At 45.9% G+C, this 16,363-nt stretch overlaps 1 protein-coding gene and 1 pseudogene across 1 annotated transcript in view; one reads left to right on the top strand and one right to left on the bottom strand.

The window, feature by feature from the left end:
• CLNK (cytokine dependent hematopoietic cell linker) overlaps positions 1 to 16,363 on the bottom strand; it is a 116,185-nt gene that overhangs the window by 54,794 nt on the left and 45,028 nt on the right. The window contains exon 6 of the mRNA XM_045284406.1: positions 2,365 to 2,390. Coding sequence (XP_045140341.1) covers positions 2,365 to 2,390 — 26 coding nt within the window. The remainder of the gene's footprint in view (positions 1 to 2,364; positions 2,391 to 16,363) is intronic.
• On the top strand, positions 5,907 to 7,904 carry LOC123521014 (annotated as a pseudogene).

Here is a 16,363-nt window from a genome sequence, read left to right as displayed (position 1 = left end):
CTGCATCCCTCATTGTCATTTCGCCTCTGAGAAAAATACTCACCAGATGAGCCAGAAGACTGTACTGCTTGGATGAGAGGCCAATGGCATGGGCTTGTGGGGCGCAAAAAGGCACTGGTTGTACATTAACCACTGCTGTGAAGTCAATTCTGACTCCTGGGGACCCCGGAGGGCATGCTGTCATCTCTGACAGCATTGTGGTAGTGAGCTGGGCTGCTAATGACAGGGCCGGCAGTTAGAATCTACCAGCCGCTCCAAGGGAGAAAGATGTGGCTTCCTACTTCCATTAACTTTTACAGTCTCAGAAACCTACAGGGTCAGTCTCTCCTGTCCTATAGGGCCACTCTGAGTCAGAATTGACTCGATGGCAGTGAGTTTGGTTTGGTTTAATCTATGGAAGCCAGATGACACATCTTTCTCCTTGTGGAGTGGCTGGTGGGTTTGAACTGCCAATCTTTTGGGCTATCAGCCAAGTACTTCAACCACTGCCTCCCCAGAGCACCTTCGTTGTCATAACCCACTGCCACTGAGTCGATTCTGATTCACAGCGACTTATAGGACAGGGTGGAACTGCTCCTGGGACTTCTGAGATTGCAAATCTTTATGGAAGCAGGCAGTATCATCTTTCTCCCTCAGGGCAGCTGGTGAGTTTGAACTGCCCACGTTGCTGTTAGTAGCTTACACTGAACCCACTGCACCACCAAAGATCTATAGTAGGTAGCAGTAAGTGTTTGTGACACACAGTATGGTTGTGGTTGTTAAATGAATTAAGTGTCTTATCATGGTTTAAATGCCTTCTATGCTCATCAATTTTCAAAATGCGTTTGAATCAGTCCTCAATGTCCCACAGCAAACAGGATTGTCTCAGGTCTTTGTTGCTATGTTTAGTTTTTCTTATACGAATCAATGGACTTTCATAACTTGCTATCAATAGTCCTCTTCGGATGTGAGAACCATCAGCTAATATAAACTAGAACGTGGAAAGTATTAGATGTCATTGAGACGATGGCTTTAATGATGGGTGTCAACCTACCAATGATTGTAATCATGGCCTAGGGCGATAAGGTTGTGATACATAAAGTTGCCATAGGTCCCTATGGGTTTCCCATATTATAACTCTTTATGGGAATCAAACACCTCATCTTTTCCATGTAGAACAGCTAGTGGTTTCAAACTGCTGACCTTGTGGTTAGCAACCAATACATAACCACTACACTGACAGAGCTCCTGTCAATTGCTAGTCCCTTGAGGAAGTGCCCCTGTCTTATATATTCATATTACTACTAATTGACAGATGTCCTGATTAAACACAAATCTGAAAATGTGAAGCCATTGCTTCTTGACACACCCTCTATCTGCAACTAAACATGTCTGTAGGTGCTGGTTCCACCTCTCTAACCTTCCTTGAAGAAGTTTGTGCTGTTTGATTTACACCATGTCAAAAGGAACACTCTGGGCATCCCGAGGGACTGAAAATGTGTTTGCTTGTTTTCAATTTTTTTTTTAAATTCGGGAACAAAAATAAGTCTTAGAGGGCAAGATCAGAACTGTAGGGTGGCTTGGGTGAGGTTTCCCAACAACATTGTCACGGGGCAGCCCTTGCTACCCATTAGGAAAGGGCAGGTTCACTGTTGTGATGGGAAGAAATGGCGAGCTGCACATTTCCTGCTCTTTTTCTCACCAACAGTTTTTTCTTCAAAGTTCTTCCTCAAGAACCCCATGGTCATCCCATGTATTTTGAGAAATTGTATCAAGATTACTCCTTTTGAACCACCCCAACTGGCCATCATAACCTTTGGTCTGAATTTGTCCTTGCCCAGTAAATCCCCTCAGGAGCCATCATTTTGATATGATCCTATTTTCGAAGGCACTCTATGGAGACTAGGATAAGTGTCTTACTGACAGAACTTGTCTGCAGCCGCCTACTGATCGCGGAGATATATATACACACTTTGTTTGGAACACACCCACACATCTATGAAGTGGGACCCCTGTTGCACAATGCTTTTCTGACTACCTGTCATAAGTACATGGCAAAACAAATAGAAAGTCTCTTACCATGGAGGTGGTACAGGAACCTGCAAAAGAAGAGTCAGTAGAAATTCAATTTATTGTTCACTGAGCAGGGCTGGTGTTTTACAAATGTAGGATTTGCTTACAGAAATGGCAAATCCCAGCCAAATTTCTCAAACATACTTTTTCTTGAATAATATTTTTATTGACATATCATACTCATTCCAATATTTCCGTTCCTTTCCCATACAGTCAAACATATTTTTGAAGTGCTGTTTAAGCTCTCACATTGTCCATACTTCCACACTCCTACAGTAAAAAGTGGATGGCAGGTGTCAATATTTCTCTCACCTTGACTCTTTTTATGAGTTTGTCACCTAGGAAACAAGAGGGAATACCAGTGAATGGGTGAGGAATGTCATCAAACACTACATATCTATATATCTATATCTATATATTTGAATGGGAATATATATATATATATATATATATTTAAATGGGAATCGTACCCATTTTCTAACAATGTTGATGATAAAGACAATGATTACCCTTGTTGGGGTAATGGAGAAATGGAGGCATGGGGGATGTAAGGGTCTTGCCTACAGGAGTAAGTAGCAGAAGGGGGAAGTATGCCATTGCATGCAATATTACCCTTGTTGTACCGCTTTAACCACCATTTTCTGATTAGAATTCACAGCCCTTCTATGTAGCAATCTCATTAGTCTAAGTTTCTGCTGAATTCATTGGCTCTCATGGGACTTTTAAGGCAGAAGGATCATTAGAGACCGAAGAATCAAACTCTTATCTTATGGGGTAAAACCAAGGACAAACTAGGTAAGGCAATGGCTTAGATAATCCAGTCCTACAAAAAGCCCAAGAAAGGCCTGGAATGGATTTTGCAGACTTGTCGATCGTTTTACTTCCACAACGAAATGAAATGCAGACAGAATTCTTGAACTCCATTCTGAGTTTCCAGTCCCTGGAGAAGGACCTCATGCTTGGTAAAGTGGAGGGGCGGGGGGGAAAAGAGGAAGACCCTCGATGAGATAACTGGCACAATGGCTGCAACGAAGAATTCAGGGAGAGCTCGTGGCGTTGTGAGGATAGGATAGGCCTGGGGAGTGCTTTGTTCTCTTGTGCATGAGGTTGGTCTGGGTTGGAACAAATGCACCTAATGGCACCTAATGGCAACCACAACCATTCTGAGCTACAGACTTGTTATGAGCAACCCTGACTCATGGCAATCTCATACAGGGCAGAACTGGCCAATTGTGATCCACAGGGTTTAAAGCAAAATTCCCAACAGTTTTATTGGTATGTAATTCACATATTACACAATGCAATTTTTCAATCACATCAAGACGTGATGTACCATTATCACCAGCTCCCCATTTCCCCCAACCTCCCCTGCCATGCCCCAAGGAACCATTAATCCAGTGGCTGTCTATAGATTTACCTCTCCTGGATTTCCTATACAAAAAAAAAAAAATTACAAACCAAACAAACTAACAAGAATAACAAAGTAAAAAAACAGATAAAAACCTCAACAGAAAAGAAAGTATAAAATATTAAAAATGAGAGCAAATTTAATGGATGCTAAGGGAGATCAAATGACAGTGTGCTACATTTTTACTTAACTCCACCTGCAACAATCCACTTTCCAGTGCATTCTGTATGACAGCGAGGCGATTCACATCCCCGATTCACGGTCAGCGGGGATTAGCAGGGGCTTAATCCTTGTGTATTTCCCCTTCACCATTTTAAAAAACTGAAACAGCTTTAAAATGGGCCAGAAGGGCGAGCAAATGACAAACAGGGCTTTTATTAGCTGATGTTCATAAAGAGATAACCATGTCATCCATACTAGTGTGTCTTAGTGTAACAGATCCGCTGAAACCTGGTTAGCATCACAGCAAAGCACAAGCCTCCTTCGACCCACGGGTAGAAGTTGTGGCAGCAGTGGGACTCAGGTCGCTGCCTAGAAGGTGAGAACTCTATAACTGAAGCCCCCCTGCCCTCATGGTATGACATTTTCTATTATTAAATGTCATCGAGTCTGTTTAGACTCAATGACCGCATGCACCACAGAACGACACATTGTCCCTTCCTGTGCCGTCCTCACAGTCATGGCTATGTTTGAACCCCTATGTTAACCCATCCTACCGAGGGCCTGCCTCTTGTTGACTAACCTTCTACTGCACCAAGCACGATGTCATTCCCCAGGGCCTGGTCCTTCTTGATAACATCTTCAAGTACTGAGACCAAGGTGGAGCATTCTCACTTCTAAGGAGCAGTGTGGTGATCGGTCTCCCAAGACAGATCTCTTAGTTCTTCCGGCAGGCATGGCTTTGCCAACACTGTAATTCAATCAGTAGTCCTTATTCCTCGTCCACCTTCACATGCCTATGAAGCTTTGTAAATACTATCACTTGAGTGAAATGCACCCGAGTCTTCAAAGTGATATCTTTGTTTTCTAATGTATTAGAGAGTCCTTGTGCAGCAGATTTGCCCAATATAGCACGACATTTAATTTTATTTAAATTCTAAACTCCTGTAAGGTTTTTTAAAAACAATTTTATTGGCACTTAGTCCACATATCACATAATTCAAGAGTTCAATCGCATCAAGAAGAGTTGTACAATCATCACCACAATCCATTTTTCTCCCTTCACAAAAGTGATTTTGGAGAACATAGATCAAGCACATGTGTTTGATAACTTTCTCTAACAGAAATTACACCTACTGGCACAGCTGACCAGTTTCGGTCTCTCCTCGCCATGTAGCAAAGGGCAGACTAGAGGCTGGGTTCTCTTCAGACAAGCCAGTCCCAGAGCGAGTGCAGAGGACTGACAACAGAGCAGGTACAGCTTCTTCTTCTAAACCCACTAATAGTCTGACTCTCCTTCTTTCTCCTTCTTCGGGGGGCGGGGGGCGGGGGAGGGAGAAGGAGAGACAGTGGTGCTGTCCACATGAGCCAAGAAAAATGCATGTCCTCCCCCCAAGGACAAAGGGTGGGGCTTCCTCTGACATCCTAAGGAGAGGTGAGCTCCACATCCACCCACGGAAGGCTCCAAGGGGGCAGAGGTCAGGTGTGCTTCCCTATCCATCTTCACTTATCCTATTCTGGTCCCCAGACTCCTTGTAGGAAGTCCTTGATGTGGTCTTCGTTCATTGGTCATCAGTGCAGCAAATCTATTCTTGAGAGAGGGTCTCTAAACTTAGGTGGGATAGACTACAGACTGTGTTTCAAAACAGTTGATGGCCTTTCTGCAGCCAGCCTCTGACACTGTTCTGTTAGATGATACTGATTGACCCCCGTGTCTGTCTCCCAGATGGAGCTGATTTTATTGTATTCCAGTCTGCGAGGTCCATGTGTACAGTCTGCCGGTATTGTTGAGAAGACCATGGCAAGAAACAAGTCCTTGGCCTTGCAAATTTCTGTCATTGGATCCCCCAAGGTCATTTCTATCACCAAGGCTGGCTCCAGATCCTCCTTTGTTTTTGCTGGGTTTGACACAGATCTGGGAAGACCATTCTGATGAGGTTCCAGAGGAGGAAGGAGTCTTGTATCTGCTTTGTTTGTTTGTTTGTTTACCTGTGCCTTCACCACTGTGAATCTTTTGATATAATGCTCACTAGCTTCTCTTGTCTTCCCCAAAAGGTAATGTGTTCTCAACATCATTTAATATTGATTGCTCCCCTCACTACTTAAAGCCTTGTGCAGGATAGTATCAGCGATGTTAGCAAGAATGGTTGATGGTTCCAGCTCTTTCAAGCGTGCCCACTAGCAATCCTTAATACTGGGGCTTCACTTACTCATGGCTTAGGTAACTGAGACCCTACAAACTCAGAGGCCATTAAGTCTACAGCTTTACCTTGCAAACCAGGGCACCATGTCCACCAGGGGGAGCTATTGCCCACTGCCATTCAGCTTTGATCACTTGGATTTAGTGAGGATAACTCAGGTGTTTGGAGTCAAGGAAGGAGGTGAGATTTGGAGGTAGGTTTCGGTCTTTGCTCCTTAGTACGTGTGAGATGGTGTTGCTGTTCATAGCCATTGAGCCGATTGAGACTCATAGAGAACCTGTATGACACAGTAGGACCAACTCAAACCCAAGGTTTTCTAAGCCTTGGGGTTTATAAAGGTGGCTAACTTTTCGGAGGTCCTCCCCTTCACCAAAAAGTGGCTGGTGGTTTTGAACTGCTGACTTCGTAACTACAGCACCAGGGAAGCCGAGATTTCATTTTCATCTTCCGGACTTTGGGCAGGTTTTAGAATAGAGCAGTCCCTGGAGAAAGACATCATGTTTGGTAAAGCAGAAGGGCAATGAGGGAGGGGGAGGCCCTCGAGGCGATGGACTGACACACTGATTGACACACGGACTGCAACAAGGAGCTGAGGCACAAGAACCATCATGAGGATGACACAGCACTGTGCAATGCTTTGTTCTGTTGTGCAGAGCGTCGCAACCCTTGAGGCCCTAACAACAACAGTAGATGCTTATTGGAAAACCTGGATGGTTTGAGGAATGAAGTTTCCCCATTTGGAAAAGCAGGGAAGGATTGTCTGTACAGATACTCCTGCTTGGAATTGGGGTGCAAGGCATTTCAAAAGTGTGACTTCTAATAGAGACAGGGAGGGGACTTCAAAAAGGTCCAGAGTCCCTATTTCTCAACTCCATGTTCCCGTGAGTGTTTGGAAGTCCCTGGCCCTGTTACTGCTGTTATTGAGTAGTGGGGAATTAGAGAAGAAATGGCCATTTTCTCTGCAGACGACGCTGAGTTATTTCTACATGCTATGAAAAGTTTCCTATTAAACTTGGGAACACAGTTCATTGATTTCCCTAGGCATCCTCCTCTTAAAATTCATGGAGCTGGAGGCCGTGCATGCTCGCCCTCTCGTGGTCATGTGTGATTAGCACCACTGGCTCTGAGAAGATCCCTGTGTCAGACAAGCCAGCTCTTACCTGGACTGCACAAATTATTTCTTCCTGGAAGGTTAATTGAGCCCGGTGGACACAGCATGACCTAGGAGGCTGGTGGGCATTCATTCAGAGATTCTGGTATTAAACATTTAACCCTGCTGGTGGTCGACTTTGGTTGCTATTAATAATGAGCTGAGCTGCTTATCACACATTTCTTGGTCTGTCTGGTGTAGAGGTTATGCCTTGGCCTGCTAACCACAGGGCCTGCTGCTTATGACCGCTTTGAAGTGTTGAAGGTCAAGGATGTCACTTTGAGGACTAAGAGTGTCTGACACAAACCATGATATTTTCAATGGCCTCCTATGCATATGAAAGTTAGATATAGAGTATGAAAGACCAAAGAAGAATCAACACATTTGAATTATGGTACTGGCAAAGAAAGCACCTTCTGGACTACCAGAAGAACAAACAGATCTACCTTGGCAGAAGTACAGCCAGAACGCTCCTTAGCAGCAAGAACATTTTCTGTCTCTCTCCAGTGTTCAAGATGTCAGAGTGAGCACATGATGGGTCCTCAGGTGCCAAGTTCAAGATTTCCCTGGGTCTTCCCATAGGAGCTGTGATCAACTGTGCTGACAACGAGAGCTAAAAATCTAGACATTATCTCTGTGCCGGGGATGAAGGCCCAGCTGGAGAGACCACCTGCCACGGGTGTGGGTGACATGGTGATGGCCACAGTCAAGAAAGGCAAACCGAGCTCAGAAAGTTGGTACATCCTGCGGTGGTGATACGACAATGAAAGTCCTATCGGAGAAAGATGGTGTGTTCCTCTGTGTTGAAGATAATGTAGAGGTCACAGTAAACAAAAAAGGGGAGATGAAAGGTTCTGCCATCACAGGACCAGTTGCAAAGGCATGTGTGGACTAATGGCCCAGGACGGCATCCACTGCCGGCAGCATTGCGTGATTTTTCCATGTATTTGTAAAAACTGCCAACCACTCTATGAAAAATTATTTGCACCGCCCACCCACCTCCCAAAAAAGAAGAAGCAAGGATGGTCAGCACTGGAGGCAGTGCAGGAATTGTGCCTGGTCTGACCTCTCCACTCTGGGGCGAGACACCAAGGGAGCGCAACAGAGTAGCAAGAGTAGCAAAACGCAACGAAGTCCTAGAGGAATCCCGAAAACATACTTCAGCTTTATAGGACAGGGCTTACCACTGCATTAGACCCAATCGGAGAACATTCATAAGGGTCAGCAGACAGACCTGAATAATCGATAGGCCCTCTTTCTTCTGCTTTTTCATGTCTGTCTAGATAAGATAGGCAGGATAAACAATCCCAAGAAGAAAACGACGGGACTGACAATTCTGGGAAAACAAGGGAGAGAAGAAGGTGGGGAAAAAGGGAGTGGGGAGCCAACAAACCCAGGGACAAGGGAACAACAAGAGATCTAAAATCAATGGTGTGGCGGGTGCAGAATGTCTGGTGGGGTTCGATAAAGGGCAATGTAGCTGAGAGGAATTACTGAGAGCTGAATGAAGGTTGAACATGGTAGTGGGAAAGGAGGAAAGTAAGAGGAAATAGAGTAAAAGAACTAGAAGGCAAAAGACATTTATAAAGGTATAAATATAGGCATGTGCATATGTAAATATATTAATATATAAGGATAGGGATATAGGCCTATGGACATATATTTATATGTTAAGTATTAAGGAAGCAGATCGACATTGGGCCTCTACTCACATACTCCCTCACAGCAAGAATACTTTGTTCTAATAACCTGGCATTCTGTGAGGCTCATATTCCCGACATGATCACTGATGACAAAATGGGTGTATAAAGAAATGTGGTGAATAAAACTGACAGTGCCCAGATATTACAGGTTATAGTGTCTGGGGTCTTAAAGGCTTGAAGTTACACAAGCGACCATCTAGCAGGAAAGCAACAAAACCCACATGGAAGAAGCACACCAGCCTGTGTGATCACAGGGTGTCAACAGGATCAGGTATCAGGCATGGGAAGACGGAAAACAATTATACAGATGTGAATAGGACGGGATCAGAGTGGAGACCAAAAGCCCATCTGTAGACAATTGGATATCCCCTCACAGAAGAGTCACAAGGAAAGGATGAGTCAGCCAGAGTACATTATAGCACTGACGAAACACACAACATTCCTCCAGTTCTTTAATGCTTCCCCCCCCCACCGCCCTTATCATGACCCCAATTCTACCTTACAAATCTAGCTACACTGGAGCATGTACACTGGTACAGATAAGAGCTCTCGACACATGGAATCCAGGACAAATAAATCTCCCAAGAATAGTAATGGGAGTAACAATACCAGGAGGGTATGGGGAAGATGGGGGAAGAACGGGGAGAAAGGGGGGATCGCAAGGATTGACATATACGCCCCCAAGGTGTAAGGTATGTAAACACTAATAACAATTTATAATTTTCAAGGATTACAAGGGTGGGGGGAGGGAGGGCAAGAAGAGGAGCTGATACCAAGGTCTCAAGTTGTACAAAAATGTTTTGAAAATGACGATGGCCACATATGTACAAATGTGCTTGATACCACTGACATATGGATTGTTGTAAGAGCTGTAAAAGCCCTCAATACAAAGATTTATTTAAAAAGGAGAAGAAATAGCAGCAGCAACAGCAGGGATGGTAAGACTTTGGCTCATGCACTTGGGACATGTTGTCAGGAGAGACCAGTCCGTGGAGAAGGACACGATGCATGGTCAAGCGGAAGGGCAGCCAAGGAGAGAAAGATGGAGTGACACAGTGGCTGCAGTAGTGGGTCGGGCATAGGAACACTTGTGAGGAAGGCGCAGGACAGTGTCACTGTGAGTATGCTCAGACTTGAAGGCATCTAACAACAAGTAGGAAATACTAGCTAGATTAGGAATTATTAAGAGGATCCCTGGTGCCGTCGTTATGAGTGGGTCTGCTAACCGCAACAGGAGCAGTTCAAAACCACCGGTCAATTCATTGGAGAAAGCTGAAGCTTTCTACTCCCATAAAGGGTTCCAGTCTCAGAAACAGAGTGAGTTACGTCCTGTCATATCAGGTCACTGTGATACGGGATTGACTCAATGGCTGTGAGTTTGAATGTTTCTTATTGAGCTCCTTATTGGTTTGTTGAAAAATGTGTTAGCAAGATGAAAGTTGAAATAGATAGTTCTTTTCCTTTCATCTGTGTCTTACACTTTTCTCTGCGTGGGGGTGGAGAGAAACCATGTCTCTGTGTCCCCACAGGTGACTGTTTCTACAACATGAACGAGGAGGAGTCCTGGTCACGCAGTGGGTCTATGTTGGGCTGCTAGCCACAAGGTCACAAGGTCACCAGTTCCAAAACATGAGCTGCTCTTCAGTTGAAATACGAAGTTTTCTTTCTACTCTTGTAAAGAGTTATAGTCTTGGAAACCCACCGGGGCAGTTCTAGCCTGCCCTATAGGGCCATTATGAATGTATCTCTTTTGGGGACAAGAAAGTCTCACCCCACCCTTACCCCTGGAGCAGTTAGTGGTTTCAAACTGCTGGTCTTGAAGTTAACAGTTCAACTCATAACCACTACGCCAGCAGGGCACTTCCGGAAGCACTCTACAACCAAACCCAGCGCACTGCCGTCGAGTCGATGTAACTCACAGCATCCCTATAGGACAGCGTAAAACTGCCCTGGTAGTTAGGTTTCCAAAGCTGTGAATGTTCATGGGACTCGAAGGCCTCATCTTTCTCCCAAGGAGCTGCTGGTGGTTTCAATGTGCTGACCTTGAACGTAACCCTCTGAGCCCCCATGGTTCCGTGGTGGAGATGGGGACAATGTGCAGCAGCATCTGAAGGCCTATGAGCTAAGGAACCAAGCAGCCGAGGATGGCTCAGGCTCACCTCTAAGGCAAGAGCCTACACTGCTAAGCCTTTCCTCTGGACCTTTAGCTTCTGGAACTATGAGAAAACACTTCCCGTTTTCAAAGCCTCTCTGTCCTGCTGTTTGGTTCCTTACAACATCACTGCGTAACTAAGGCACATGGATCGGCAGGATGAAAGGATACCTGCTTTCTGCTCAGTCCTGTGAAGCACTTAGCCACCCTACACACTTTATCTATGAAAGGCCAAACCCAAACCAAGCTCACTGCCCTCAACTTAATGCTGACTCATGGCAACCCTATGGGGCAGGGAGAGCTGCTACTGTGGGTTCCCAGGGCTGTAACTTCTATGGGAGTACAAGGCCTTGTCGGGTCCTTTTGAACGGCTGACCTGCTGGTTAGCAGCCCAACACATACCCACTGCGCCCAATAGACTGTCATCCGTGCGATGCTTGGTCACTAGGGAAGTAGACTTTGGTTAGAATTGGATAAAACTGGACCTCAGTCTCAACAGTTCTTGTATCTCAGGGCTGTTTGACAGACAGACACAAGCAATGCTTTAGGGTTTTGTATCTTTGGGGTTAGTTCTGGAAGAGCTCAAAGAAGCAAGCAATGACATATGTGCCAAACGTATACCCGACGGATCCACTGAGGAACATCTTTCTATGTCCTTGCTGAAATGACAGATTACTGAATGTTTTCTTTGGGTCCAGGGCAGGGCTCACATTAAGCGATGCTGAGGACCGGAGCATAGGAGGAAGCCGTCTGCCAAAGAGCTCTGAGAGAGGGTCACAGAGGATTATCTGTTTAGCAGCCTGCACTTCAACAGTTTTGAGGCTGGGAGCCTTAAGAGGTGCAGGAGGGGACATCTTTCTCAGCAAGCTCTGGGAGATGCCATTGCTGCTGACCCCTGGGTGGCTCCCAGGGAAGTCAAGGGCTGAGGCTGAATGGAGGGGAAGACGCAGCCTGGCATTGGTGGATTCTTCTACATTAAACTTGGAGCTAGATATCTACCTACGTCTCTGTTGATTTTGAAATACACTTGAATCTGAAATGGCCGGGAGATGACCTTGAATTTGTTTCTGATCAATTCTGTAAACTCAGGGCTGCTATTTATGCAAAGGTTACCATCAATGGGATATCAAGGTCTATTGTGATGGTGATGCTGTGTGTCGCCAGTTTCTGCCACGTGGGGGCAGCATCACCCATCTGTTCAAGTTTGGCACAAAACTGCAGTTTGGCTGGTCGGGATTGCCAGTTAGAGAACAGGAGGGACAGGCTGAAGGATGCATTTCTATGGGGGATTTGCACATGTAAACCTTCCCCACAGATTCACAAAGTGCTTTAAAGGCCATCCAGGTGACATTGAGTCCATCCTGATGTATTGGGGCCCTATGGGAATCAGGGTGGAATTGTGTTCCATAGACTTCTCCGTGGACTGTTCTTTGGAAGTGGAGAGCCAGGCTTTTCTTCTGAGGCCCCTCTGGGTGGACTCAAATCGCCAACCTTTCAGTGAACAGCCAAGCATGTCAACCATGTTCACACTCCGATGACCTCTCTGCAGGTAGTATGTGCCTCAGGACTAGCAAGGGAAGAGAAGGTGCCTGTTGAAGCAGAGCTCAGAATGGAGCCAGAATCAACCTAGACTTCTCGACTTGTCCCTCCATAGCCCCCCCACCCCCACCCCCAGTCAGAACCAGTGACAGGAGTACAGGCTTACCTCCAGGTGAGTCTGCGATACCTGGCAGAGAGGTAGCGCTTATCTTACTCATTGTGTACATGGGCACATTGTGGGATGGGTGCAACAGGCATCGGCCAAGCATCTAGGATGTTCCAGGCACAGTGCGGGGGCGAGGGAGCAGGGGGATGCTGTTAGGAAACAAGGCTGCATAGACAGTGGTCCCAGGGCACAAACACTCCAAGGGTCCCGAAGGCATAGTGGGTGTTGTGGGGCTGCTAATCGAAAGGTCAGCAGTTCATATCCGCCCGCTGTTCCAAAGGAGAACGGTGAGACTTCCTGCTCCTGAACAGATGTATAGCCTCCCAAACCCATTGGGGGCCAGTTCTTCACTTTCCTATGACGTCATTGCGTCAGAATTGACTTGAGGGCAGTGAGTTTTGGGTAACAATGAAGTGAGCATGCTGGTGAAATGCATTTATGCATCGCTTGGGGACAGGGAGAGTTTGGCCCATAAAAGTTGTGTTGAAGCTCTGCCACAGTTCCCTAGGACTGCTGCAGCAGAGACACCATTCGCAGCTAACGCTTGTTGTTGTTGTTGTTGTTGTTGGGTGCCATAGAGTGGGTTCCGATTTATAGTGACCCCATGTACAGCAGAATGAAGCACTGGCTGGTGCTGCCCCGTCCTCCCAACTGTCCTTCTGTCGGAGCCCATGGCTGGAGCCACTGTGTCAGTCCATCTTGTCAAGGGCCTTGCTCTTCTTCCTAGCCCTCCACGTTACCAGACATAAAGGCCTCCAGGGACTGGGCTGTCCGGAGGCTAGGGCAGGCTCTCTCCCTCTATCCGTTCTTGGGAAAGGTCCTCGTCTCCTTTCCACACCTGTGGGCCCAGCATTCCTTGGATCTCCACATGCCTCCACATCAGTCTTCCCAAGTCCACAAGTGCAGGGACTTCAGGTCTGAAGGATGGATTCCTGCCGGGCTTTTCTTTATTCTTGGCAGTAAATGTCTCTGTCTGCTTGTGTCTGTCTCTGTTTCACTCTTGTACAATAAACGGTGTTGTGGACCAACACCCCATAGAAACTCCCCTTGGGTCAGCTCAGAACTCCGATGGGTTGAGCATGTGTGTGGCCTTCCACCCATCAAACAGCACATTGCATTAGGCAAACCTGCTGCACAAGACCGCTTTAAAGTGCTGAAAAGGAAGGAAGTCACTTCCAAGACTAAGGTGGGCCTGAGTACTTTCAATGGCCTTGTATGTATGTGAGAGTTGTACATTGAATAAGGAAGACTAAAAAGAGTATCGATTTGTTTGATGCATATTGCTGATCAAGAATATTGGAAGTACCACAGACAGCCAAAAGAGCAAACAAATCTGTCTTGGAAGAAATACAAGCCAGAGTGCTCTTTAGGATGACAACATTTAATCTCACATACTTTGGACACGTTTTCAGGAGAGACCAGTCCCTGGGGAAGGCCATCATGCTTAGTAAAGTAGAACCAACCAACCAAGCAGCCAAAACGACCCTCACTGTCACTGAGTTGATACGGACTGAACGACCCCATAGGACAGAGGAGAACTGGCCCGGTGCCTCCTGAGAAAGCAGAAGGGCAGTGAGCCGGAGAAGACCTTCGTAGATGGATTGACCCCTCACTATAACCGTGGGCTCACACACGGCCACGTTGTGAGAATGACCCAAGACAGTGTTGCTGTGATGTGGGACCAACTCGGTGGCATCTCACAATGAAGGAGGAGACTTTGGCTAGATTGGGAAGGCTGCCTTCTGTGCTGTGACACCCTTAGTCGGCGATTCGAAACCACCCGCAGCTCCGTGGTGGGAGGAGGACTGGGCTTTCTCCTCCCGTAACAGTTAGTCTCCAGAACCCGCCGTGGGGGCGCCGCGAGTCAGCACTGACTTAGAGGCAGTGGGTTTGTTTGTTTGTTTGTTTTTGAATCTCTAATTGAATTCCCCGTTGGATTTCTCCTACGTAATTATGATTTAATATTTATGTGTGGAAACAAGTGTTTGCTCCGTGAAACGGCTATAGGGTTCTCTTCCTTTCCTCTGTACCTTACACCTTTCTCTGTGCGACGGCGGAGCAGAACACACTTCTCTGTATCGGTGAATTTTCTACAACATTAACTGGGAGCTAGATAGTCTATCTACGCCTCTCTTGATTTTGAAATACATTTTAAATCGAAAGTAGCTGAGAAATGACCTTGAATTTGTTTCTGATGAACTCTAGGCGTAGGTAGGCCTGTAACTTTGGTCAAAAGGATACTATCACTAGGAGATCAAGGTCTATTGTGATGGCGATGCTATGTGTCGCCACGTTCTGCCACGTGGGGGCAGCATCACCTCTCCATTCAAGTACCAAACTCCTGTGTGGTTTGGATGCAGGGAGTACTCAGAGAACAGGAGGCACAGGCTGAGGGATAAATTTTATGCACTACCAAATACTGTAAAGCCCTGGAAACATCCCACCACGGTCAAAAAATTCCTGGGTTCCGGTCTTGGTTGTAACTAACTTTCTGGGTGAGGGCTTTAGGTCAGATGAATTCTGAATGTGCCTTGCATTCCAATTTCTCTGGCACGCACAGCCGTCTAAAAGAAAGCTAGACTAAAGGTCTCTGGATGACATTTTGTAGAATTCTATTTTGCATCCCCCCCCCCCCACCAATCAAACTCATGTTTCTGACTACACATGTGCTGTCACCGGTGCATAATTCTCATTTTCTTTCCTTGAGCGGGTGATCGTATTTCCCTGTAAATGCATTCTTGTATACAATATGCTTGTCTCCTCCGAGGAAATTGGTTTACACTTTGTGGTTGAGGCACTACAAGGGCAAAAGAGAAATGCTTTGTAGCTTCCTTTCATCCCCATCTTTCAGCAGGAAGCTCACTCACACCCTATCTGCCTATCGCAGCCACCCCACAGTAAGAGGAGGTACCAGCAATTGGCATCTGTGGTTCATAACAAGCTTCATGGGCCCCCAAATAAACTTTCACCCTTTCCTTTTTTTTTTATTTCTTAGGAATGAAAAAAATAAAAACAGTTAAGCTCCAAGGAAGAAACGTTTTGAGATCTGACAGTTTCCCGATAATGTCAGAAAATGAAGGCGAGGAAAAAATGACGTGAAATGTACATTAGCATAAATCTCCACGTGCTCCAATAGATGAAAAACATCACCATAAAATTCTGCCGTCACTGAACCAACTGATATGGGTCCCCGACCCTACTGTGACATTTTGTGAGAATGAATAAATTATCGGAAGACGTGTTTGCATCAAAAATACTGAGTTTTGTAATAAGCACATAAATCATCCCAGCGTTTCCCAGCAAGATGCGGGGTCCTAAAAATGAGGAGCGTTCATATTAATTTCCTCCCTCCAGCATCCTTCTTTGTATATTACCTGCATGCTCTGGGGGGTGATGGAGAAACATCAATTTGGAAGAGCCAGGTAGCAAGGTGTAAAGAAAATAACTCTTCCCAACAAAGTTTTCCAGGCAGCCTCTCTTGCTCCCTACAAGACTCAGCTTCTCCAAGCCTGACTTTACCCAAGGCCCACATTGGATTTGCACTTCATCAGTTTTACACCAAAATCTGCTTTAAAGAGCAGCTGTAATTTTGAAGCCATGACACCCATGATCACAGCTAAGCAGACCAAACTCCCTGCCATCAATTCAGTTCTGACTCACAGTGACCCTACAGGCTAGGGTAAACTGCCCCTTTGATTTCCCAATACGGTAACTCTTTACAGGAGTAGAAAGTCCCATCTTTCTCCTGAGGAGTGGCTGGTGGTTTTGAACTGCTGACCTTATGGTTAGCAGCCCAATGGTAAGATGAAATCCTCAACAACGTCAATCATTTC

This window comes from Echinops telfairi, unplaced genomic scaffold (assembly GCF_000313985.2).
Source record: "Echinops telfairi isolate 266 unplaced genomic scaffold, ASM31398v2 ScPeMD7_7468;HRSCAF=8506_2, whole genome shotgun sequence".
Classification (NCBI taxonomy): domain Eukaryota; kingdom Metazoa; phylum Chordata; class Mammalia; order Afrosoricida; family Tenrecidae; genus Echinops; species Echinops telfairi.
The sequence above is the reverse complement of the archived record's forward strand: the minus strand, read 5'-3'. Positions and strand labels throughout refer to the sequence as shown.